At 42.0% G+C, this 25,257-nt stretch overlaps 1 protein-coding gene across 11 annotated transcripts in view; it reads left to right on the top strand.

The window, feature by feature from the left end:
* Positions 1–25,257, top strand: part of CACNA2D3 (calcium voltage-gated channel auxiliary subunit alpha2delta 3) — a 945,794-nt gene that overhangs the window by 218,185 nt on the left and 702,352 nt on the right. Inside the window, exon 1 of one of the 11 annotated variants that reach the window (XM_049098264.1) lies at positions 16,891–16,945. The exons of the other annotated variants lie outside the window; for them this stretch is intronic. Within the exon in view, the coding sequence (XP_048954221.1) occupies positions 16,892–16,945 (54 nt within the window). The 5' untranslated portion in view covers position 16,891. Of the gene's footprint in view, positions 1–16,890; positions 16,946–25,257 lie in introns of those variants that run through there. 11 annotated transcript variants of the gene reach the window in all.

Here is a 25,257-nt window from a genome sequence, read left to right as displayed (position 1 = left end):
GTTGTCAGTCATTGGTACATATTAAGGAGGTAGAAGCAAATTGCTGCTGAACCCAGAGGTAGAGCAAATCACCTCAAATGATTATGTAAAAAATCCAATTTGCGTCTTATAATTGTTTTCAGATGGCAGTCCCACATTGTGGACTTATTTTAATAGAAAAAAATCCTCGAAACATTGATGTGCTTGCTAAGATATTTTCATTTGTCATCATAGAGCTTCTTATTAGTGGGGAGAAAACAGTAAATCTCAAGACATCTAGTTTTTATGGTGTCAGTTTTTATATGTGGAAGTAATGGTAGAGAAGTGGATATGATGAAGCAAATATATCCTGCTTTTCTATCTCATTCCTGACTTAAGTCTAAATGAAAAAAAAAAGTTTTGCAAGAGCTGCTGAGAAAAAGACTAACCCAAAACAGAATGCCGTTACCTCCCCAATGCCACCTGAACTGCCCAGGATGGGGCCAACCAGGACACAGTACAGTGATTCACATCAACTCTCTTTCTTTCTGTGGTCCAAGGAGATTAATTTTCTTATGCCTCCAAAATGCTGTTTACCAAAAATGTGAGCCACAGCTCTCATAAACTCATTTGAGGTCTTTAGATAATTTTGAACGTTTTATTTATTAGCAACTTATAAACTAACAGATGAGTTGATTGTTGTAAACCATAAACATATTAGAGGTGGTGATCCTTAACAAAGTCATTGTCAGTCATTCTTCCTAATGCTTGTCAAAATATAATTTGATATGTAAAAAGGAGTGGATGTCTGGCCCTGTGGCTAAAATATAGGACACAAGGCAGTACGGGACAGTAATTATTGAGTTAACTGAGTGCTAGCTCTGGGGTGGGGCTTTGCTGGGAGTGTGGTCAAGATCTTTCAAAGGTTCTTGAAGAACAGGAAAAAAAGAAGGAATTGATTTTTTTTTACATGCTTTGCTTTCAACCCTATAAATAAGAATGCAGTTATTGGATTAGTTAAATGTGGACATAAATCGGTTAGTAGGTATTTATAGGGCAACCACTGTGCAAAAGGAAAGGTGTAGAGCAATAAACCTAACATCTCTAGCCTTTAGAGATTTTGTAATTCAGACAGACAGATGAGATATAAATTCATTGATGAAGTTCATTGCCGATGCAAGATTCTCAAAGAAGGCTGAGGCAGCTCCAGGTTTTGGATAACTGCAAGTGAAAAGCATGATGGTGCATGTTGTGGCTCCAGTTGCCAAATGTGGAATCCCGGTCAAAAGGGCTGGGTCAGAAGAAGAAAGATCACTGTATGTTGAAGAGGTTTGGGAGAACAGATGTGGCTCTACTGCCTACCGTGGTTCAGAATGCAGAAAAATCTGTCTACGAAGCAGAAAATCTGAGCCTTGCTCAAGATAATGGCATAGGAGGTAATAGAGTAGAGTAAGTAAACACGAGAGCCTCAAGGCAAACTTATGTGGCATTTGGAGCAGGTTATCTGAGTCTCCGATCCTCCCTTTATTCAGCATTAAAGTAGGGATAGTAGGGCAGCCTTCAGCCCAGGGTGTGACCCTGGAGCCCCAGGGTTGGGCTCCCTGCATGGAGCCTGCTTCTCCCTCTGCCTGTGTCTCTTCTCTGCGCCTCTCTCTTTCTCTCTCTCTCTCCCTCCCTCCCTCTGTTCTCTTATGAATAAATAAAATCTTTTTTTAAATAAATAAAATCTTTAAAAAATAGGGATAGTGAAAATATAATACAACTGGTACTAACTACCAGCATAGTTTTTTTTTTCCAGCATAGTTTTTTTTTTTTAATTTTTTTTAACTTTTTTTTTTTATTTATTAATGATATTCACACACACAGAGAGAGAGGCAGAGACATAGGCAGAGGGAGAAGCAGGCTCCATGCACTGGGAGCCCGACGTGGGATTTGATCCCGGGTCTCCAGGATCGCGCCCTGGGCCAAAGGCAGGCGCCAAAACGCTGCGCCACCCAGGGATCCCTCCAGCATAGTTTCTATGAAATAAAATCAGATAACATTTTTAAAAGGAAGCAGTTTTACATTATGCTAGGCTCTTGAGAAGGTCCCACTAAACATCAAGTGCTAGAAGAATCATTGTAAAGAATGCCTGTGGACTCTTACTTGGGGCTGGGAATAAAGTTTACAGGATGGGGAATAGAACATATAGTTAAGGAACATGTGGTGCCTGGGTGGCTCAGTGGTTGAGCATCTGCCTTCAGCTCAGGTCATGATGTTGGGGTTCTGGGACTGAGTCCTGTATCAGGCTCCCCCAGGGAGCCTGCTTCTCCCTCTGCCTATGTCTCTGCTTCTCTCTCTCTCTCTCTTTCTCTCTCTCTCATAAAGAAATAAACATCTTAAAAAAAAAGGAACATACAGTTAAGGAACTTAATTTCTAATTTATTTTAAAGATTTTATTTACTTATTCATGAGAAACACAGAGAGGAGAGAGAGGGAGAGGCAGAGACACAGGCAGAGGGAGAAGCAGGCTCCATGCAGGAAGCCCGACGTGGGACTTGATCCTGGGTCTCCAGGATCATACCCTGGGCTGAAGGCGGCGCTAAACCGCTGAGCCACTCAGACTGCCCTAATTTCTAATTTCTAATTTTTAAATTTAAAAATATCCCTTTGGGATTTATGCCAGGACTATCTGGAATAGTCCAAGATATTAAAGGGGCTCTCTCTGTAAGAGGGAATTTGGGGTGTTCAACCTATTAAGATACGAGAAAAGAATTAACTAGGGGTGATCATATTAGGTGGATATTTTTTTTCTTTTAAGTGAAAGCAAACCTAGACAGGGGCCAGAAAAGGGGTTAGCAGATCCTGTAGGTTGATTGTTACAGGTCAGAAGCTCAGTGGCTTAGGTTAAAAGATCAGCCACGATAAGCTAGTCTGTTTTGTTCCAGCCTACCCAAGAGAACAGTAATTACCAGATATAATAATGCTTGTCAAAGGCGGTTACTGAAAACCCTCTGCTGCTTCAGCATAATCAGAACGACAGAAGTTGCAGGATGATTTTCCTTGTGAGAGGCAGCCACTCAGAATGCTAATTAGGTGAAGTATGAGGAATATGGATCAGCAGCTGAGCAATGCATTTCCCTCCAGTCAGTGGAGATGAGACAGGAAGTGGCGGAGGAAGAATTTGACTTACCTGATTTATGGTTCATGATGTGATTCTGTACATTGATTTCAGGCTCTTCATTCTTCTTATCTGTTGCTTCTGTAAAAAGATGCTTGGAGGAAGCACACCAGAGAGTAGGCTGGCTTCTCCCTTGGAAACTTTGGAGGTGCTGCTATGCTTGGAAATATCTTGGTACAAAGGAAAAAAAGTACATTAGGACCTGGTGCCAGTTGTTATCATCCAAGTTCCTGGGAAAAAGCTATCTAAAAATGAAGCTTGGAGTCTTTATTCTTTTATCTGGTTCTGTTTACTCTTGGCTGACCTCAAAATGGAACTTGAGTCTAGTGGCAAATGGGTCCAATAGCTGAGAGACAGCCCCACTTCTCTGCATTCAGTTTGTCAGAGAAATCGGAACATTTATCCAGAAACTCTTGGCGCTGACTTGCATATGGCTGTCGTCTAGGTGACCATGGCTGAGGGCTTCCTCATAGCATACCGAGTGGTGCGTCTTATGCTATAATGTTTTAGATGAGAAAAAGTAGCACTGTGAGGCTAAGTGTGTTGCTCCAGGCCACATAGCTCCTAAATTGTGAAGCAGGAATTTAAGCCCCAGCCATCTGACTCCAGAGTCCACAGTCTTAAGAAAGCATGTTAATTGCAAAGGGACTTTGAGGCAACTTTGAGGTGAAGACACAACCTGCAGAAGAGTCTGAGCAAACCGGGCTTTATGGAGGCCAGGCTGGACATGCCCTATCACTCAGGATAGTGGGCCGGTGTATGAACTGCATACACTGCATGGCTGCTTCAGAAGTGAGAGTTGGACAGACTGGACGACAGGCTAGCAGTTTCTAGGAAACTCCTGTGGCTGAAGGCACCAATGTGGGGCGATGATTAAGAGCTTGGCTTCTGGAGACAAGTACACTCAGCTCCAAATGTGGAGGGTATTGGTGGTGGTAGCTGGTTAGCAGGTCTAAGACTTGCCTCCTGTGTGAACTTGGGCAAGTTATGTTAACTTCCTAAATCTCAGTTTCTCCATCCAAACTATGATGATAAGAGTGCCTCTGAAATAGGGTTGCTGCAAGAATGAAGTGAGAGAAAACACGTAAAAGCTTCAACACAGAGCCTGGAACATGGTAAGTGCGTCATCGGTGGTGGTTGGCTTTGTTTGGTTGCCACTAGGGCAAGGAGGAAGTTTTGAAGATGATGGACAGTAAAGCAACTTCTACCAACTGTCAAAATATGGAAGCGTTCTGTAGAAAATATTCTTCCTATCACCAGAGATGCTGGAGGGGATTGGGGTACAGGGGAATTGTCATCAGCTTCCGCAATTAGCCTGATGCCCAGTTTCAGATCATAAACTAGGTGTGCTCTCTCTCTCTTTTTTGAAGATTTTATTTATTTGGTAGAGAGCGAGCACAGAGGGAGAGGGAGAAGGAGAAGCAGACTCCCTGCTGAGCAGAGAGCCCAGTGCAGGCTCTATCCCAGGACCCTGGGATCATAATCTGAGCTGAAGACAGATGTTTAACCAACTAAGCACCCCAGGCTTCCCAACCAGGTGCTCTCTGATTCCAAGGCACAAGACTATGCCTTCTGCCTCTGGTTCATTTATTCCCTAGCTTGGCACTGCTTGCCCCTTTATCCCATGTCCTCGTGGAGTCTGGAATACCCATGCCTGTAGAGACCTTGGGTTCACTACCCAGGAAGACAGAGGGTGGTGTGGGAAGACTCAAGACCGAGGGAGCCATTCAAGGCTTGACAAACACCAGTCGATGCCAGACAAATCTGGCCAAAAGTAGAGTGGGTACTCCTGATTATATTCAGTGTTTAATCTTCTATTGTAAGCTCACATAGTTCCATTATTTTCAGCACTCAAAAACTTTAAGGTTGGTGACTATTCATATTGCATGAGGAACTGCATGTCTTATATGTTGCTGTGCAAATGATAGTGTTTTTCATTATGCTTATTTTTAAGGTCAGTGAAGCATTCGATACTTCTGACTAAAAAAGACTAATTAGAATTCAAAGGGAGAACCAACCAAACAAAAACAAAACATTCTCTCCTGCATACACATAAAGGACCTGTTGGGATGGTGGAGCCTCAAAGTCAGCCACCTATTGCCTGGCTCCAGACTTCAGATGATACAGCTGAGCAGAAAGTTCTTGAGCTCTGACTCAGGCTGGACACTTTTTAGCAGCATAATTTTGCACAGGTCACTAATCCCTCCAAACTTCATTTTCCTTAGTTCTAAGCATGGATAATGATACTGCCTTGCCTTCCTCGCTGGATTCATAGATACTGAAATTAGAATGTTTCTGGAAGCCCTTTCCAAATGGTACAATACTAGTTTTGGTTTCTTCTGCCCCCCGCCCTCCCGCCCCGCTGCCCCAGGGTCACAGAGTTTAGCACATTCATGATGTGTACTTGTGTGGCCCATGTAACGTGCAGTCAGTCTGCAATAGTGTGTAGAAGAGTCACTGGTAATGATTGACATGTGTGTCTTAGATATACCATGTGGGCAAACCTTGGAGCTTCTGCTTCCCCTCTGTAGGGAGTACAGATTCAGATGAAGTACTCCCGCAGCCTCTGCTGAGAGCAACCTGACTAATTCTACAGCACCTTCCCCCTGGAGCCTCATAGGGCTCCTCAGTCCTTTTCCATGCATGACGTGGTGGAAAGGAACTGGGAAATCATGGCATCCAAGCACAGCTACCATGTGTCCTTCCAGTAAGCACTCAGCTGCTGAGAGAAGGTGCCCCAATGGCTACAGATGAGCAAAATTAATTTGGGAAGGGGATGGGGAAATGCACTGAATCTTGGCCTGGAGAGAGTAGAAAATGAGCCAGAAGCAGTTGGCATTGGAGGTGATTTTGAAAAAGAATGTTTCCTTTTGGCCTTTAGTAAATTGGTAACTGTTATTTGAATGAGACTATGTTAAAATGGTTAACCATGAAACACTGTCTTCCACATTATTAAATCAAACTATCCAATGCCTCATTAAGTTTAAAAATAGCATCATTTGTGCCAAAGACTCACTGGCTGGTCAGTTCCCTGAGGAGAGACCAAAGTCACCACCATGACCCCAGAATCTGGGATAATGCCCTGCTCCTGGTAAGGGTTCAGCAAAGGTTTGTTGACTGACGAGCTGAAGGAAAAAGAGAAGCAGGTATTAAAGCATGTGGAGGTATTTACCAGTCATTTTTAATTTAAATCAGTGGACATTTTGGAAGACTTTAGCTTCATTGTAAGTAATAAAATATGTGAAATCGTGTGTTTAAGATGCTATCTATACATTATTCAATTCACATTGAAATACTTGACTAATCAAATAAACAGTATGTGTTTGACCATGTACCTTTTAAAATCATCTTGTTCCTACCATTGGGGATCCATTGATAGTCTGGTAATTATATACTTTTACCTTTTCTGTGGAGACTGAAACAAGAATTCTGGAAGGATTTAGGTGACATATGAATAGTTTTTTTTTTTTTAATCTTTTTTTAAAATTTTTATTTATTTATGATAGTCACACACAGAGAGAGAGAGAGAGAGAGAGAGAGAGGCAGAGACATAGGCAGAGGGAGAAGCAGGCTCCATGCACCGGGAGCCCGACGTGGGATTCGATCCCGGGTCTCCAGGATCGCGCCCTGGGCCAAAGGCAGGCGCTAAACCACTGCGCCACCCAGGGATCCCTGAATAGTTTAACATCTTTTGGGAGGGTCATACCTAGGGTAATCTTTTGTCCCAATTTGCCCAGGGCTGTTCCAGTTTATGCTAGTTGTCTGGCATAATTATTAATGTCACTCCCTATCAAGCTCAGTGGTATCTTCATTTGAACAATAAATTATATGGTCATAGCCTACAAGTGGCTGGATGGTCAAAGAACATAGGTTTGCTTGTTTTAATGGTTGTGAATGAGTGAATATGTGTGTGTGTGTGTGTGTGTGTGTGTGTGAATGATCATTCCTTTGGGGACTCTAATGGTAGCTTTACTGAACAGAGTGTAGATTCCTAGTTCTAAGGTTGGCTTCTGTTTGAGGGCTAGGGCCTTTGACCTGAGACCAGGCCTCCCCTCCCATCCTTTATCCAAAGGCCGGTATTTTGGATTGCTTCCCACTCCAGTGACGTGGCAATTGGCCTGGGGTATGGGTTCCATCAGCCAACTTTTGATCCTTTGTGTAATGCAGTTGTTAATCAGTGTAATGCAGAGTTTGAGAAACAGCCGTTATTCAGAAAGCCTCCTTTTGAGGTTTGACACTGTTCTCTCTCACTCAGACCCTCATCATTGTTACCATGAGTAAATGCTGATTACAGGAAATCAGAAGCTGTCACCAGTGTCCCCACCCCTTGTCAATTCTCCAAATGGAAATGGAACACAAAAGTGGATACTTTGTAAAGAATATATGCTCATAATTAGTTTGGGATTTGCTTCTCTATTGTCATTGTCACCTGATAATTCCTGGCAGGGAATTTTAATAAATAAACCTGATTGCTTTGGGAGTTTATGTGTTTTTTAATTTATTTTTGTTTGTCTTCCTCTCTCCATATTAAGGACACAAATATTCTGTCTCTCATTTTAATTGCCTTCTTGTGTTTCTTTGCAGTTTGGTCACTCAAGTGTGCATTCGAGACACTATTGTTTTCTTTCACTTATTTTTTAATTTGATATTTCTTACACCTTTTTTTTAACCCACATGTTCCTCCTCCATCCCTCTCCCCCCCCCCCTTACAATTTATTAGTTAAAATCAGGCCATTTAACTTGTAGAGGTTACCACAGTTTGCATTTTGCTCAGTCATCATGGAGTTCGCACTGTTCTTCTGTCCTTGGAATTTCCTATACATTAATTGGGAGCTGCAGTCCAGGTTTGACCAGCCTTAGGTCTGATTCCTTGGCAGGACTCTGGGTAGTGGCAGAGTGATCTTTCTCTGGGAGGCACATGGCCCCTGCTGCTCTCTTTGCTATTGGTGCTCTGTGCCTAGATTCATCAGACCTCTAGGATTGCAGAGCAGTACGTATCATTGATTTTTCATTTATTAGCTGGACTATTTCTATAATGAAGTTTTTCTTCCTCTTTGGTTTCTCATCCAGCATAATTCATAAAAGATAGGCAGGATAAATCCTTGATTTATCAGGATAAATCCTTTGTTCCTCAGGCTCAAAGTAGGGACTCTTTCCCCATCATCCTTTGAAGGCAGCCAATGAGTTGTATGCTTTTTTTTTTTTTTTTTTTGGTATTATTGTGAACAAATGGATTTATTTTTTTTAATTTTTTTAAAAGATTTTATTTATTTATTCATGACAGACACAGACTGAGAGAGAGGGAGGCAGAGACACAGGCAGAGGGAGAAGCAGGCTCCATGCAGGAAGCCCCACATGGGACTCGATCCCAGGTCTCCAGGAGCACACCCCAGGCTGAAGGTGGCGCTAAACTGCTGGGCCATTGGGGCTGCCCAACAAATGGATTTAAACATATTTTATGGGTTTCAGTAAATTGCAGTTATCATCTTTATTGAAGGACAGTTCTTTGACTTGGGAGAGCCTCTTCAAGCTGGCTCTATTTGACATGGCCCTAAGAGTCTTTGACAGCTTCCCTGCTACATGGAATGACAAAATCTTCTAGGCCTTTTCTTGTACATTTCCTGCCCCAGACCTGGAATCAGCCATTTCTCCAAGATATTTTGATTTTTTTAGTGAGAAATTAGTATATCAAGGCCAGAGTCTAGGTGCTAGAAGTGTTCAGTGTTACTCGGTTAGTCTTTGTTTCTAGCTATTTAGAAGAAAAGCTAGATGCTGGCTAGGATACAGATATATCTATATAGCTGTGTGTGTGTGTGTGTGTGTGTGTGTGTGTATGTGTCTAAAAAATATAATTCCGTATTGATACTTTTAATTCAAATATAAGACCATAGAGTTTTTGACCTTATATATATATATCTGTATCTTTTGGATTTCACATCAGGTAACTTGGTTCTAAGGACAAAGGGAAGATAGAATTAGAATATCTTATAACTTTTAATAACTCATGTGCTTGATCTCATATATAAAACATCTCAGAATAATATTTTTTTCACAAATATGATTTGTCATGCTTAAAACATTTTTTAAATTTGTTTTTCCTATTCTCTTTATTTAAAAATAATTGTTGTTACTACATCTACATTTTGAAAGCAGGTATCCATATTTTTAAAGATTTTTGTTATTTATTTTAGAGAGAGCACATGAGTAAGGGGAGGGAGAGGGAGAGAGAATCCCAAGCAAACTCCCTGCTGAGCGCAGAGCCCAATATACAGCTCAATCTCAGAACCCTGAGATCATGACCAAGAGTTGGATGCTTAATTAACTGAGCTACCAGGTGCCCCAGCATGTTTCCATTTCCTACTATACTTTACCTTGTAACCTTCATTTAGTCTTAATTTTTCAAGAATCTACATATTTAATCTTGACCACTAGTCCTAATCTCTCCTCTTTAGCCATTTTGATTGCCTCAAGCTTATTTTCTAGCATATTCCTCAGAAATGGCTCAAGGGGACTGTATTCCCTGAGGTTTTCACATGTATTAATGTCCCTTATACTTGAAAATAATTTTGCTAACTATAAAATCTTTGGCTCAGGGATGCCTGGGTGGCTCAGCAGTTGAGTGTGTCTGTCTTTGATCAGAGGATGATCCCAGGGTTCCGGGATCGAGTCCCACATCAGGCTCTCTGTGGGGAGCCTGCTTCTCCTTCTGCCTGTGTCTCTGCCTCTCTCTGTGTCTCTCATGAATAAATAAATAAAATATTTTTAAAAATATTTGGCTCATATTTTATTTCCTTGAGTTTTTTAAATGTTACTTTCAAGGTCTGATTATAACATTTTTTCCCTTGTACATCACTTGTTCTTTTGCCCAGATGCTCAGAGAATTTTTCTCTTTCTCTTTAGAAGTAATAAAAGTGAATATGAAGGTATAAATAGAGCCAGGGTATCTCAGAAAGCACCCAACATATTTTTTTTTAACACCGTGTGAAAACAACAGAAGAGGGAGCTCTGAAGTTAGAAAAGCTACTGTGAACCATGCTTCTTCCTAAAAGTTTAGGAGAATTAATTTCACATAAATATAAGCCATAGAAAAGGATAGAAGTAAAAATCTCATATAAATACAAAGAAAGATAAAAAAGGACAAAAAGAATAAAGAGTAGAGTAACATCTCACATATAACACACTAAATAGAAGAACCCATTCAACAAGTTAAAACTATAATTTTCTCTTGTCAAAATGGATTAAAATTCATTAAGAAAGTAATAAAAGAGATGAGAAATGAAGTGACAAGTGAGGAAGAGCATTGGAAATAAAAGAAAAAAAACTTTTTAGAAATAAAGATTAAATAAGAAGGAAGACAAGAGTAAATACAATAGGTAATGCCTTAAAAGAAAGAGAAGTTACAAATTAGGAACATTTTAAGCAGAAAAAAATAGAAAAAGAATTCAAGAGACAGGGACAAATATTGAAGACAGGCAAAGGAGATCTAACATATAACTAATTGGAGCCCCTGAAGAAATAAAGCAAGGAACAGAATTAGCATAGAATCTATAATTCAAGAAAAATGATCTGAAATTCCATACTGGGACCTCATGTCTGCAAACAGTGGCCCACAATGACCAACAGCCAGGACATATTCTGGTGTCTCATTTCATAACTGCTCATATCTTCCATGCCTAGAATAGTGCCTGGTTCACAGTAGGTGCTCAAATGATTGACCTAATGTATTGATGTTGGGTAAATGCATAAAATATTCTTTAAAATACTGACATAAGATTATGACATGCCTAGAACATGTCAGAATTTTATTTCCCTGAACTATTGCTTACTGCATATGAACCTGGATGAGACTAGGAATATTATTATAAGCTATTACATACCAAATTGTGCTTTTCCCTCACCGAAATTCATGGATTGGAGCCATAACTCCAATGTAATTATATTTGGAGATAGAGCCTTTAAGGAGATAATCAAATTTAAAAGAGGGCAATAGGACAGGCGTCTTTATAAGAAAAAAAAGAGACACCAGGAGTGTGCATGCACAGAGAAGAGGCCGTGTGAGGATAGAGCAAGAAGGCGGCCACTTGCGAGCCAAAAAGGGAGCCCTGCCTATACCTTCATCTTGGACTTCAGCTTCCAGAACTGCTGGAAAATAAATTCCTGTTGTTTAAGCTGCCCAGTCTTTGTTAGGACCTCCCCAGTTTTAGGATTTTAAGGTTTGGGTAACTCTGTCTAGTAAAGAACCACAGCACGAGGTGCTTGCTAAATGCAAAGGGAATACAGAATGGGTATTGGAAGAGAGTGAGTATAAATGCCAACTATGACCACCAGACTAGTTACAGAAATGAGGACTATAATAGTCACAAGTGTCTCCTTATTTTGTTTTGAATGTGTGCATGTGTGTAGCACATCTTTGTTCTCTTCCTTATGTTCTTCTCCTGTAATGTAACATAAGATGTGTTGACTTTATATCATAGTGTTTCAGTGTTGTTAACTTTCCATCATGATATTTAAATTACTGGATATTAAAGAGAAGAGTAAACATCATGCAAGGATTTTGCATCCCCTTCTGGGGAAAAGGCTAGTACATTTTGGTTGTATGCAGAGTAGTAGTATCAGTTGTGTCATCTTAGGTGGAAGTGCTACGTTGTTAATGCCTTTATTTGGAGATTAGGTATGATTTAAGGAGATGCATGTGAGTACCAAGTTGACAAGGGGTGGACTTGTGGTGGTTAATTTTCTGTGTCAACTTGGGGAGAATAACATTGAAATCAATGAACTTTGAGTAAGCAGATTGTCTTCCATGAGGTAGTGGGTCTCATCCAATCAGTTGAAGGCCTAAATAGAACAAAAAAGATTTAGCCTCCTGGAGCAAGAGGGAAGTTTTTAGCAGACTGCCTTTACACTTCATCTGTACCGTTGGCTCTCCTGAGTCTCCACCTGCTGGCCTTGGGACTGAAACTGCACCACTGGCTTTCCTGGGTCTATAGGCTTCCAGTCCATACTGCAGGTTTGGACTTGGCATTCTCCTTAATTGGGTGAGCCAATTCCTTATAGTAGATCTTTTACTCTCTACATACGTACATCTTGTTGGTTCCGTGCCTCTAGAGAACCCTGACAAATATACAAGTATTCAACATTGTGTACCAAAATACTTTGGATTTTTGGGGGATGAGTAGGACCATTCTTTTTCTTGTCTCTTAATAATATAAAGGTGGTTGACAGTGACTCCAGATAGCTACAAATGACTCTTTAATTGCCTTTTTGCTGTTTGAAAAGATCATATTATGATGCTTTTTATACGGTGGAATCAATGCCCTGAATCTCAATTAGTGGTGGAATGGTCAGGACTTCTCTGAAATGCAGTGAACACAAACACATGCATCTGGTAGGTGTGCTCAGAGAACCCTGCTTTTCTCTAAATCATTATGTTCTCTTGGAACATGCTATCTATGAAGTCTGAAGTCTGATAGGAAGCAGCCATGATCAGCAAGAGTCCTACTAGCCCAGTGACTGTTCCTACTACTTTTCTTAACTTGATTCTTAAGACCAGTTACTTTGTTCTGATACACATACTGGGATCAGGCCCGACTCCTGTTTTGTGGTCAGTGGTGAACATGTGGCTTCATAGAAATATAATTCCATTTTATTTACAAAGATTATCAAGGTGCTGCTGCTTCTAGGAAGCTTATAGGGGGCGGGCAAGAGAGAAGTGAGCAAGAAAGATTCAGATGTGGTAAGAACTGTGCAGAGCAACAGGCCATCTGCTACAGAGCAGCTAGGTAGCGACTCAGTCTGTATGTTCAAGAAAATATAATTTACTCTGCAATGAAGATAACATTCAACCTGAGACTTGATGACAAGGGGAAGTGGAGACAGGAGCAAAAAGCATTCTAGGTAGAAGCACCAGCAGGTACAAATGCCCCAAGGCATCATGGCCTGCAGATTGTGAGGTACAGGCGTCTGATCCAGAGAATGTAGAGGGGAGAATGGGGAGGGGCAAGGTGGATGTAGGCAGAGCCAGATTAAGTACAGAGGCTGGGAAATAGGAACCCTGGTGGGGGAATGGGGGGATCAAGCCAGGTTTGGCTCCTGCATGGTGTAGATTCTGCTGCAGAGTTTTGAAACAGGGCTGTACTGGGTGGGGTGGGGTGGGGGCAGTGAGGGGATGGGATGCCTTTGGGGCATAGGAGGGAAGCAGGGAGTGCAGTGAAGAGGATTTCTTGAAAAATGAAAGGGATAGACTCAAATCACTGCAAGAGGTGGGGGAAGTAGAGTCAACCTCTGGAGCACAGTTGTGGGGTATCTCCAACTCTATTGTGAGAGTCAGTGTCTTTGTATTTTGAAGTTAAGAAGTGACAAGGATGTCTGCATAACCAACTTAATTTGAAACCATAGATTATTTAGGATGGAATAAGGTGACAAATGCAGGATTCTTCGTGGAAGCATCATTACTGCCATCTGCCACTGTTTATTTAGAATCTGCAGACCGTGGCATTGTAGTGAGTGCAAGTGAGTGGAAAATTCTAATGTCAACCTATTTTGATCAAAAAGGGCTCTTGGAGCCTTCCCCTCCACACTGATCCCATCCCATCTAGCTCTTAAGGCAATTTCAGAGATGGAGTAGCTTTATTCCCTCCCTAAATGGTGTTTGTCTCGCATCTGCTCTGGTCCTTGGAATCTGTGTCTTCTCTCTTGAATCTAAATAAATATTGTTCCTTTGGAACATGAGTGTGGCACCGATAAGGAGCAGAAATACTATTAGGTGACCTGGCTCCCAGGGACTAGTTAGATCAATATCAAAATGATATTGTTATAAAATGGTTCCTTTGATAAAGCAGAACAGTAATGTGAAGTTTGAGGACCCACGGGGTTATAGCGAGGCCCTGGTGTTTTACAGTTTCAGCTCTCCTTCGAGCTCTTCTTGGTTCTCATATTTAGGTACTATCTATTGGCAGCATTTGAAACATATTATTCACACGGTAATCTCTCTAGAAATCCTCCTTAATTGGGACCCCAAGATACATGTATGTAAAGTGCCTGGATTCCAGTGGTTCCAATTTCTGTTTTTGCAGATCTGCTTTTTTAGTACAATAATCTCATTTTGTTTTTTTTTAAATAATTCCCTTTATACAGTTCCACTAAAGGACAAACAGGTCCTTACAGGAAAAAACTGATTTCTCAGGAATGATCTGGTGATGCAATTGTCAGAAAATACAGCACTAGATTGAGGTTGAGCTTCTTGTATAGGATTTCACACCAAACATTATGTGAGAATCCCTTCATTACACTGTGGGTCTACATAGATTTACTAGTAGATGACATCAGCCCTACCTCTTATGGAAATGTTGGTTTCGTGGGATCGGGATTAACAGGGAGCAGTCTCATTTCTGTGGCCTGGGGCAGCAGGCCGGCATCTTGGCTCTCTTCTGTCTGCTAGGATCTTTTTTTTTTTTTTTTTTCTTTGTTTTGGAAGTCTTTCAGGGGCTTCTGCATAGGCCTCCCTGGCCAGTGACTTTGTAACTAGGACGTGGCCGCAATTCTTAAAAGTAGACATTTTTGTCTAAAGGAGTATCTGCACATCCCCTGCCAGTGCTTCTGTTGTCTTGCTCCTCTCTCAGGTGTCCTCATGCGGGCTGCCCACCCTGGGCCACAGAACTGAATTTCTCTGCTCTGTCCCATATCTTCCGGGACCAGGCGTTTGCCATCTGGTGCCCTGTTGTCTGTCTGTGATCACCCAGCTTGTTTGTGCCACGGATCCCTGCAGCACTTCCTGTGCTCTTCCTATTCCAGAGCCTGCTGTTGACCGAGGGTTCCACAAAAGGGTTGGAGAGGTGTTGGGGTGGCCAGAAGAGCAGGGTCAGCAAGAAAAAGTAGACCTCAAGAAAACACAGTGGATCTTAGCTGCCAGACATCATGGTTTTTACCTGCGGTGATTTCTTGGCCTCAGCAGCCTGTCCATGCTCTCTGAGCCTTTGCTATCCATCATAGGGTCACATAACTTTTGCCTTTTCTGTGACCTTGTGCTTTTGGCTGGTCTTTTAAGGTCAGGATTTGATTTAATATTCTCACTGAATCATTCTTTGTCCTCCCTTTTTACACGTGGCTCTGAAATCAGACCTTTAATGTAATAGTGAGGGTTTAAAACTGCACTGTTTGACCAGCTGTTTCAGGCAGTGTTGCCCAAAACCTCTTCATATTGGTGCGACATATTTCAAAATACTAGAACAACGTGTGGCGTTGTTTTTTTTTTTTTTTTTTTTTGGCACAAAGAGCTTTATGGTATTATGGTATTGATTCTTTTGCAAAGAAGAGGTTGTGGGTGGGTCTCTTTATTCCTGTTACACATGTTTGACTGGGAGGAAGGTATTGGCGGGTTCGTGTTATGTGTGCGTGTGTTTTGGAGGAGTCCATGGCAGCGAGATTGGGATGACTTCAGTTTCTAATCCAGGAATCGCCATAAAATCATGCAGGGATCTTGTTTAAGATGCATTCCTCATATTTCCTCATAGCGAGTCACTGGGCAGGGGCTGGGCTTTGAAATGTGGATTTTTTCCCCCATTTTCCTAGAGGATGTTGATGCAGTTGGAGACCACTTGAGAAGCACTTCTCTGAGGAGGGATGCTCTCCCATCAAATGACAGGTTTGGGTTTGTCAGGGATGAGTCTGATCTCTCAAGGGTCATTTTCCATTTCCAGATAGGAGATGGGTTAAATGGTGGTTCTTTATCTCACACTTGGCTTTTCCTCCCTTCCCTTCCATTTCTCCTTTGGGTGGCTGGCATAGGGACCAGTTGAAACCTTTAAGTAGCTTGGAATAAACCATTGTTGCTTTTGGGAATGATAGTATATTCTCTCTGCAGGAGTGCAATGATGTGTCCACCAAATGCAACCTTCTGGTAACTTCCAGGTGATTACTTGTATATGTCTGTGAGTGTAAATGGGGGAAGATAAGGATTTGGGCAAATTACTGAACTTTGCTGAGCTTCAGTTCCCCTGCATGAAGATGGAGGTAATAATAGTACCTAACGCATGGGGTTGTTGGAAAGGTTACAGGTTACGAATACAGCCTAATCTGTAATAAGTGCTGTATCACTGTTAGTTGCTATTAGTATCTTTGTCATTATTATTGTTACAAACTTCTTTGAATTGAAGTAAAACTCTTCCATATCAGAAATTCATAGAAATCAACAGGAATGATACACAGTGGCTTGCATGCTCTAAGGAGTTGGTGGATTTCTAGGATGAACACGGCCCTTATCTGCAATGTAGAGGTTTTATCAGCTATCTACTGTGCAGAGCATTAATAGGACATTTTCCTGTCCTCTAGCCTCAGCTTAAAGGGGCTGCCAATTGCAGATAAAAGCACTGGAGTAATCTCAGTTGACTATTGTCTGCCTCCTTAATCTCACCATCAGTGAAATTAATATTTGGTTGCTGAGGGAAGACAAACATCTGTAAGTTTTTCCTGGTGGAATGGCTGTTTGGTTTCTATTGCACACATTTTTCTCTCAGGTTAAAAACTGTCTAAACCTGATTTCCCCCTTTTAAGATGGAATCATGTTTGATTTAATGGTAATGTTTATAGTGCTAAGGAGAGTTAAGAGTCATTCTGGCGTGAAAACCTTCTAAGCCTTTAAATAAATACATTGTTATCTTGAAACTTTCCAAACTGAACTTGGAATTCACTCAGGCATCTTCTAGCGCTTTGATAAATAAGAGGAGGACAGCTAATGATCCTGTAAATTCCTAATAATGTTGTGGCCACTCTTGCAGTATGCAAACAACACAACAGAATGCAGGACGACGATGTGCTCTGGCAAACGTCCACGTGAGTATTCATCAACTTGTTATTTGAAATAGTGTCCCAATTACACAAGATTTATTTTAGAAGGATTTGGTGTTTTATCATCATTTCTCCTCCCAACTAGCCTTCGGGCTCCCTTTCCTTTCTCAGTTCATCTTGCACAAGGATTCTGGGTTACCTTTTGTATGACAGTGTTTCCATCAGCTGGCTCCCTGCTGCCTCTAACAAAGTATAATCCTTGGAGCAGCCCTGTATCACAGGCCCTTCTCGGTGTGCATGGGCTGTCTCTACCCTACCCTACATGGGCTGTCTCTACCTCAACACCGTTGTGCTGTAGACAACACTAGCCAACCCTTCGTTTGCCTCTCTGGCCTTTGCTGGTGTTTATTCTCCGCAAAACTCCTCCCCTGCCTCCACTGCCAGGTACTCTGGTACTTTGGGAATCCCTCAAGTCATCTCAAATGTCTTTCAGTAAGCCTTCTCTAAACACCCTACTCTCAGAATTAATCATTTCCTCCCCCTTTGTGGGAGTGTAAATGGATGTAGGGAAGCGCAGAGAGGTTAAGTGTCAGAGCTGGATGGGCAATGAAATGCTTAATGAAAAAATGAAAATGCAGAAGCAGAGTTAGAAAGAACATGTCAGTGTTAATTTTGGGACAAAAAGTAAGGCTTTGTGAGGCTCAGTGTTGGACTGCACCCTGAAAGAAGGTTGTGTATGTTAAGTCCTGAAGAGGGAAAGCCTCTAAGTCGGAGGCGGCCACAGCTTTACTGGTGGATCTATGATCTTGTCTGTAGGGAGGTGTGCATTCTGTGCTGTGTGGGGGAAGTACTGTGCCAGGTCTTGCCAGACCCAGAAAAGGAAGTCTTCAAGATTGAACAGCTACCCTCTTTCCAACTTGTGCTGGTCAAGAGACCACCCGATGAAGAGTGTAGCAGCTTCGAGGGTCTGGTCTTCCTTTTCCACACAGGGGCTGCCCTGGGTACAGCAGAACCTGGTTATAAATCGAAATGCATTTGAGTGAGAGAAAAAGGAAGGAGGTTTATTAGACTTATGTGCTACTGTGCGTTTCCCCAAGTTTATGTGGCTTCCCAGAGACTCCAAATTTTTCCCCATGAGCTAGGCAAATTTAGGAACCTTCTAGAAAGGTACATGCTTGAGAACTTTACAGTAATGATATTGTGTTACTCTGTTACTGATGCCATCAACATCAAAATGCAGAATTTCCTTTTGTCAGGGACCTCTGTAAGAGCTGCACCCGTAAAATATGCTGTTTTTTTTTCCCCAGTGGTACTTTCTTACCCAGAAACTCTGTAAAAAGAAATAATGATCTTCTCTGATTAACAGGACACAATAAAATTATTGAAGGTAGTATTCCACATTATTCTGCTTTTTTTGGTCAGTCTGCATTTGGCCCTTCCTTCGTCCACTTGGACTGACTTTCAGGCTACAGTAGGCAGGGTCTAGTTACAAGCACTGAAGCAGAAATGCAGATTCAATGAGTAATTATTAAGAACTTTCCAGAATATTAGCTGTTTCAGTTGCCGCAGTGACTAGTGATGGAATAGTCCATTAGACATTTCTGTTCCCAGCAACTCCTGAGAATTGATTCCAATCTGAGGCAGCCAACCGCTTTGATCAATACCATAATTACTCTTATTGATGGATTGTTTTACAATGGTAGCCATCAAGGTAGTCCGTCAGCTCAGGAGGCACCAGAACTGTCCCCTGCAAGCCGTAATGTACCGCAAATATTTGATTCAAATCAACTTACTATTGAGGCCAGGATGACAAGCGTGAAATTAATTGTTCCACTTCATGTAAGACCTGCATTCTTCTTTTGAGAGAGTAATTGGTTGCCGCATGTAGCATGAGAGCTGGGGGAGCCTGGCCCCTCTGCAATGTTTATGGACTTGGTCTTTTCCCCCCACCAGCTATTTTTTTCCCTGACTCTTTGAGGTGTCAGCGATATCGTACAAGCTGCTGTTCCTGCCGTGGTTGTTTTTTAGTGGCTCTTGTCATGTCAGAGAGAATGGTTTCCTTCTAGAAAGGTTGATTGCAGCTGGTGTAAATTTCTTATCTGAAAAGCTTGTTTATAAAAAGAGGGAGGTTGTTGGCCAACACCAAAGCCAAGGAGATCTCGAAGCATTTCAGTGAAGGTATAAAAATAATTAGGCAAATGACAATGGGCCTGGTGTTCTCTCATGGTCTGTAGGTGAATTCAAGAAGTGTGCTCATTTTGCTGAGAATCTTCTGAATACGATTGCCATTGGAGGCCTATAGCTGGTGAAATGATGAGGACATTGCAGGTGGTGAGTCAAGGACAACTGAGGAAATTGGAGAGTGGATGGGGATAGTCCTGACAGTGACTGGTCATTCAGTCTTCATCAACCACCAATTTATGTTGGATAAATTCAAGATCTCAATACAACTTGAGAGAAGTATCATAAAATATTTTTTATAAGAAAATCAAGTATGCAGGGTGATTAGGCATCAGTTGGGTACTTAAGCATCAGTTGGTTAAGCACCTGACTCTTGGTTTCAGCTCAGGTCATGATCTTGGGGTTCTGGGATCGAGCCCTGTGCTGGGCTCTGTGCTGAGGGCAACGACTGCTTAAGATTCTCTCTGGGATGCCTGGGTGGCTCAGTTGTTGAGCATCTGCCTTTGGCTCAGATCATGATCCCTGGGTCCTGGCATTGAGTCCCCCATCAGGCTCCCTGCTCAGTGGAGAGTCTGCTTCTTCCTCTGCCTATGTCTCTGCCTCTCTCTGTGTCTCCCATGAATAAAATAAATAAATAAATAAATAAATAAATAAAATCTAAAAAAATTTTTTTTTCTCTTTCCCTCTCTGGCCCTTCCCTGCCCCCTCAGCTTTCTGAAAGGGAATATAAGGGAAGGGAGAAGAAATGTGTGGGAAATATCAGAAAGGGAGACAGAACGTAAAGACTGCTAACTCTGGGAAACGAACTAGGGGTGGTAGAAGGGGAGGAGGGCGGGGGGTGGGAGTGAATGGGTGACGGGCACTGGGGGTTATTCTGTATGTTAGTAAATTGAACACCAATAAAAAATAAATTAAAAAAAAAGAATGAAACAGAGAAAAAATAAAAAAATAAAAAAATAAAAAATAAAAATAAAAAAAAGAATTAAAAAAAATAAAACAAAAAACAAATAAAAAAACAAGTATGAAAGTTATAGTTGGTGCTAGGAAGGGTTAAAAGGCTGTAGAAACAGAGAGGCCCCAAAACACTGTAACCTTCAAGGCCTCAAGTGCTTCCTGAAATCCTGGTTAGCGGAAGATCTTGCTGAGGATATGGATTGCTTAGATTCTAGGGATAAGTCAGAAGCTAGTTCTTCTGGGTATGGCAATGCTTTTTAAATTAAAAGTTGTTTATTATAGCATTTCCAATTGGGATACTATAGGAAATGATGTAGAAGAAAGTGATTCTGTGACAACTAATCCTATAGCCAACCAGTAATTATTAAGTACCGGCCATTTGTGAGCCTTGGGGCTACCCAAGGACATGAGGCCCTGGACCCATGAAGCTTACATTCTTGTGGAACAGACAATAACTATATACTCAGATATGTCCGGTCATGTCAGATAGCATCTGGGATGGCAGATGATGGAAGGTAGCGATTGTCAGATGTTGGAGAACAAAGGCCAAGAAAAGGTACATAATGTAGGTTCGACTCTATCCAGCTCATGAGCTTGAAGCCACCTTCGTTATTAAACTTGTTTGTTTTTGACACATTCTAGTGGCAGAGCTTTCCTTTTACACCTTGGAAGGAAGAGACTTTATACTATCAGTGGTCAGTGTAAGGGAAAGAGCCAACATAAAATACCCAATTGCGAATGTTTGGGGATGGCTCTAGAGGTAAGTGGTTCAATTTCTGCTCAGTCATGTAAGTGTTTGAAAGTATTGATCGAACACTTTCGCAACACCTGAAGGGACCAGGAGTGATTAATAATAAATAACCTAGAAAAGCAGAACTCAGAGAATTATAAAGCTTCAGATGATGCTGCCTAGGCGGGAAGGAGGATTCCACATTAGTAAGTTGTATGTGGTTAGATGCAGCATGTGACCTCATTAACTCACATTTCTGCTGCAGGGGACTGAGGTGGCTAAAGTATTAACCTGGTCATCATGCTGTTTCCCAATGTCGGGTGTCTTTGGGTATCATCTCCTCCTTCCTTTTGATGCTGGAGTCCTTATAAGTTCCAGCCACAAGGCGGAAAGAATGCCCAGGCTCCACTACTAAGGTCCTAGATCCCCCTGGATACAGGAATTGCCTCAGAAGAGGGCTTGTGACTTATACTAGGCCAATCAGAGCTGCCTTGGACTGCTTTCCAGGGGCCAGTGAGAAAGACATTCTTACTATCAGGGTGCCTAAGTTGATGGAATGAGTCTGGCACGGTGGACATGAGCCTAACAGGCCACTTAGGAAGTGCTTGTATGGAAGCAAGGGAGGCAGAGCTGAGAGCCGTAATGGAGGGAGAAACAGACACCACAGATGTAGATAGAACTCACACTAGTGAGTTCTTGATTCTTCAGGTTGCCTTGCTTAAACCCACATACATATTTAATAGGAAAAAAAATTCTCCAAAAACAAAATGGAAATATGCCTCCACCTAATTCAGCTGCACTGGTGAGAGTTCATTTCTGTTGTATGAATAGCCAGGTGGAAGTGTTTTTCCTGCGTGGTGGGACGGAGAGACCTTCTCCAGGAGGGAACAACTGACACCTGGCTCCTGGTTCCCAGGACTCACGAAGCCATGTCGGAGCCACTCACTGTGATTCCAAGATCCTCCTAAGTAACTTTTATGATGACAGCATCATAAATGTATGTCATAAAGGCTTTCTTGCAAGGGAAACGTATACAATTAAAAGTCCATTTAGTGAAAACTGAAGTCTGCCGATACATTTACGTAGCTGCAAAATAGGGGCTTCTGAGAAGAGACAAAATTTGCAGCTGCTTATGCCAAGCGCTGGGTTGTAGCTGTTCAGCTTTTGCAGTACTAAGGGATTTTTCAGTAGTGTTTGTGAACCAGCTGCTCTGCCGAGATTCAGTAATATATGGGCAGAAGAGTGTTGAATAAATATGTTTCCTCCTTCTCCTCCTTGGGAATCAAGATCTTTAGCCCTGACTTCTTCTAAGAAGTGAACCCCGTAATGTTTGGTGTTTGTGAATGATGTCAGCTATTTACTTAGTTACTTGAGCCATTCCTTGTATGGAGCCGGCACATGACAAATTTGTCTGCTTTCTAGTGGAAACTGCATTTATTGTATCCACGCTGAGCTGTCACTCCCTGGGACTGCTCATATTGCTCTTGTTTTTCCTCCAGGGAGTAGACCCGTGGAATCGAGTGCCTCAAATTTACAAAGCCACTAGGATGTGTCCCCCATCCATTCTTCCAGTGTTCAACCAGGCTTTGGCCATGCCCAGCTTCTTTATCCTCTCTTAACCATGCCAACCTCTTTTTGCTCAGGACTCTGACTCTCATGTTCCCTCTTGTCTTGAACAGTCTTCCTTCACTTTTCTTTGCATATCTGGCTTATCACTCAGATCTCAGCTCGTATGTCACCTCTGGAGAGGAGCTGGCACTGACCAGGTGATCTAACGACCTTTGCCCAGTTACTCACTAACTTGTGTTGTGCAACCCTGACTCCTTTTCTCCTTAATAGCTTTCTCTGAGATCTGAACTCAGTTCCTGCTTGTTGGGTCTTTCTTCCCACTAGAAGATAAGCATCATGAGAGTAAGGGCATAGTCTGTCCTATTCCCTGTTGTATTTTTGGCACCTTTGTCCTGGCACATAGTAGATGCTCAGTGATATTTCCAGAAAGAATAAATGGCTGAGTGGTTTACTCATTCCTCTGAGCAGTGAGCTCATTCAAGCAAGTTAAGCAATTTGTTTTAGCATCCCTCTCTAGCTTCTCTGATATAGAGAGGGAGGTGGAATGGGATGTTCGTTTGAGACTCCACATTAAGTTGGATGCTGTAATGATCTCATTTAATCCTTATAAGAACCTAAGTAACCAACAGTACTGAAGCCCATCTTCTCTCCATATCCGGAGTCTGGTTTCATTTTTTGGCACCTAGGGTTTTTTTCCTGGCACTTGCTACCATGTGGATTAGCTGAATTTGTGATTATATGTGTTCTATCTTCTTTCCCTGATGGACCTGTAAGTGTGGTCCTAAGACTGTTATGTCCACTGTTGAACCCTCTGATCCTTGCTGAGGGCTTGGCCTGGAGTGGGCGTTCCAGGCCTTTGGGGCTAATGATGAGGGTGGAGAGAGGCTCTTGGCTGAACTCCTCACTTTGCCTGGTCTGGACACAGGATTTTGTGACCGCAGAACTCCTTCTGAACAAATTTGTGATTCCTCATGGTTAGAAGAACATTTTAAAAATTCTTTGTTCACCCGTTCTTCTGCAGAGGTTGAAGGAAATATAAAATCTTTCTCACGAGCACAGGCAGGCCAAGTTCAGAAAGATCCATGGTCTTGTGTGTTTAGTGATACTGGATCTTAGAGTCTGCCCCCCACTCTCTTAGGTTTACAGAGGGAATGTCCTCTTTGAAATGTCCTGCCCTACCATAGCAATCGTACAGCTCCCTCCATGGTGCTTGAATATGACCCACCCAGAGAAGTCGGTTAAGGTGGGGCATTCTCTGCAGCTCCACAAGGTTGTTTTTTTGGGCGGGAGGAGGGGTGACCTCAGTCTAGAAAGAGAGGGGGTTGGAGTCAGGAGGGGTTAGGCAGGAATTTCGATTTTTTGCTGCTACTCTCTGAGGAGTTCTTCTATATTTCACTTTAGCGTGTTCCCAGAACCTGTGACAGCCTGTATAATTGCTGGACCGACATAAATCTATAGCAACGATGGGTAGATTTTGCTGACGCATTTTCTTCGGCCTGCAAGACTTGGTAGACCATGTCTGCATAGCGTATCATAACCTCAGGCCGTGTGGGACCCACACCGAAAGCAATTTGTTGTGCCTCCAAGGTCATGACATGAGATGGGGGAGGCAGGGAGAGGGAGAACATAATAAAAAGAGCACCATTTTGGCAAGGAGAGGTCTCCAAATATCTGTGATTTAAACATGCTAGTTAAACCCCTGACTGACCAGAAGTCTTTTCTCATGGTTTGAAAGTTGAATAATTAAATATACTTAGACTTTGAAAAAGAGAGACTGAAAAATTTAAGACTGTATCCAGTTGCTTAAAGGATTTTGGAATTTTTTCTCTTAAATGCATCCATTTGGTCTACAGACACACACTGAGCACCCACTGTGTGCCTAGTGCTGTGATCAGTGCTGAGGACACAAGTGTAATGACAAGGCAAGTAGATTTCCTGCCAGACAGAACCTGCCATCCAGCCAAGAAGAAGCCATTGCTTAAGTAATTACAGTTCCCTCCTCCAGCAACCACATGGAGAGCTCCCTCCTGGTGCTGCCAGAGGAGACCAATTTTCTTTTTCCTTTTTTTGTTCCATTTTTTGTTTATTTTTGGTGTACATTTTAAATGTTTGTTTTAAATTTTTAATGATAAGTTAAGAAAATAATTCAGGAATCCACTTGCTTTAGCATTAGAACATTACAAATAAAACTTAAGCTCCTTTAGACTCCCCCCACTCCCACCCCAGGTAAGCACTAGAATAGATTTGGCTTTGCAGAGAATTTTTGTTATATTTCCACACGTGTGTGTTTACCACCCTTGAAAGCTACTGCCATTGTTCTAACACAAATGCAACACATGATGTGCACATATATGTGGAGTTTGCTTCTTTTCTTCTCTAGTACATTTTTACATTAGTTTGTGTTAATGACTGGGAATATAGTTCGTTAATTTCAATTACTGAGAGTAGTGCTTATTTACAACTTGGAAGCTTGTGTGTTGGTGACTGTTTACTGACCCACAATAGTGAAAGTAATAGAAATAGTTGGCATGTATTGAGTGCTTAATGTTTGCCAGGCTATTCTAAGTCTCTTACGTGGATTATCTCATTTAATCATGAGCACTTCAGTGGGCTAAGTGTTATTTTTATCATCAGTTTACAGGAGAGGGAGTATGAAGCAAGGAGAGATAAGGTAATTTGCAGACAGCTGAAAAGTCATGCCAAGATTAGCAGCCAGGTAGTGCAACACCAGAGCCTGAGATTTCTCAGTTCTCTTGAATACCTGTGGCTTCCAGGAATGTCGAGGCTAAATGCAACTAATGAGGCGGCAGTGCATGGCAGGATGGCACAGAACTCACTGAGGACTCACTGGGGGGCCCAGTGGCTGGTTTGCACATTTGTCAGTTCATTGATTCAGCAAACACCTGTTGTGCACCTTGGACAT

The sequence above is a fragment of the Canis lupus genome, chromosome 20, assembly GCF_003254725.2.
Source record: "Canis lupus dingo isolate Sandy chromosome 20, ASM325472v2, whole genome shotgun sequence".
Classification (NCBI taxonomy): domain Eukaryota; kingdom Metazoa; phylum Chordata; class Mammalia; order Carnivora; family Canidae; genus Canis; species Canis lupus.
Note: the sequence above shows the minus strand (reverse complement) of the source record. Positions and strands in the feature narration are given on the sequence as shown.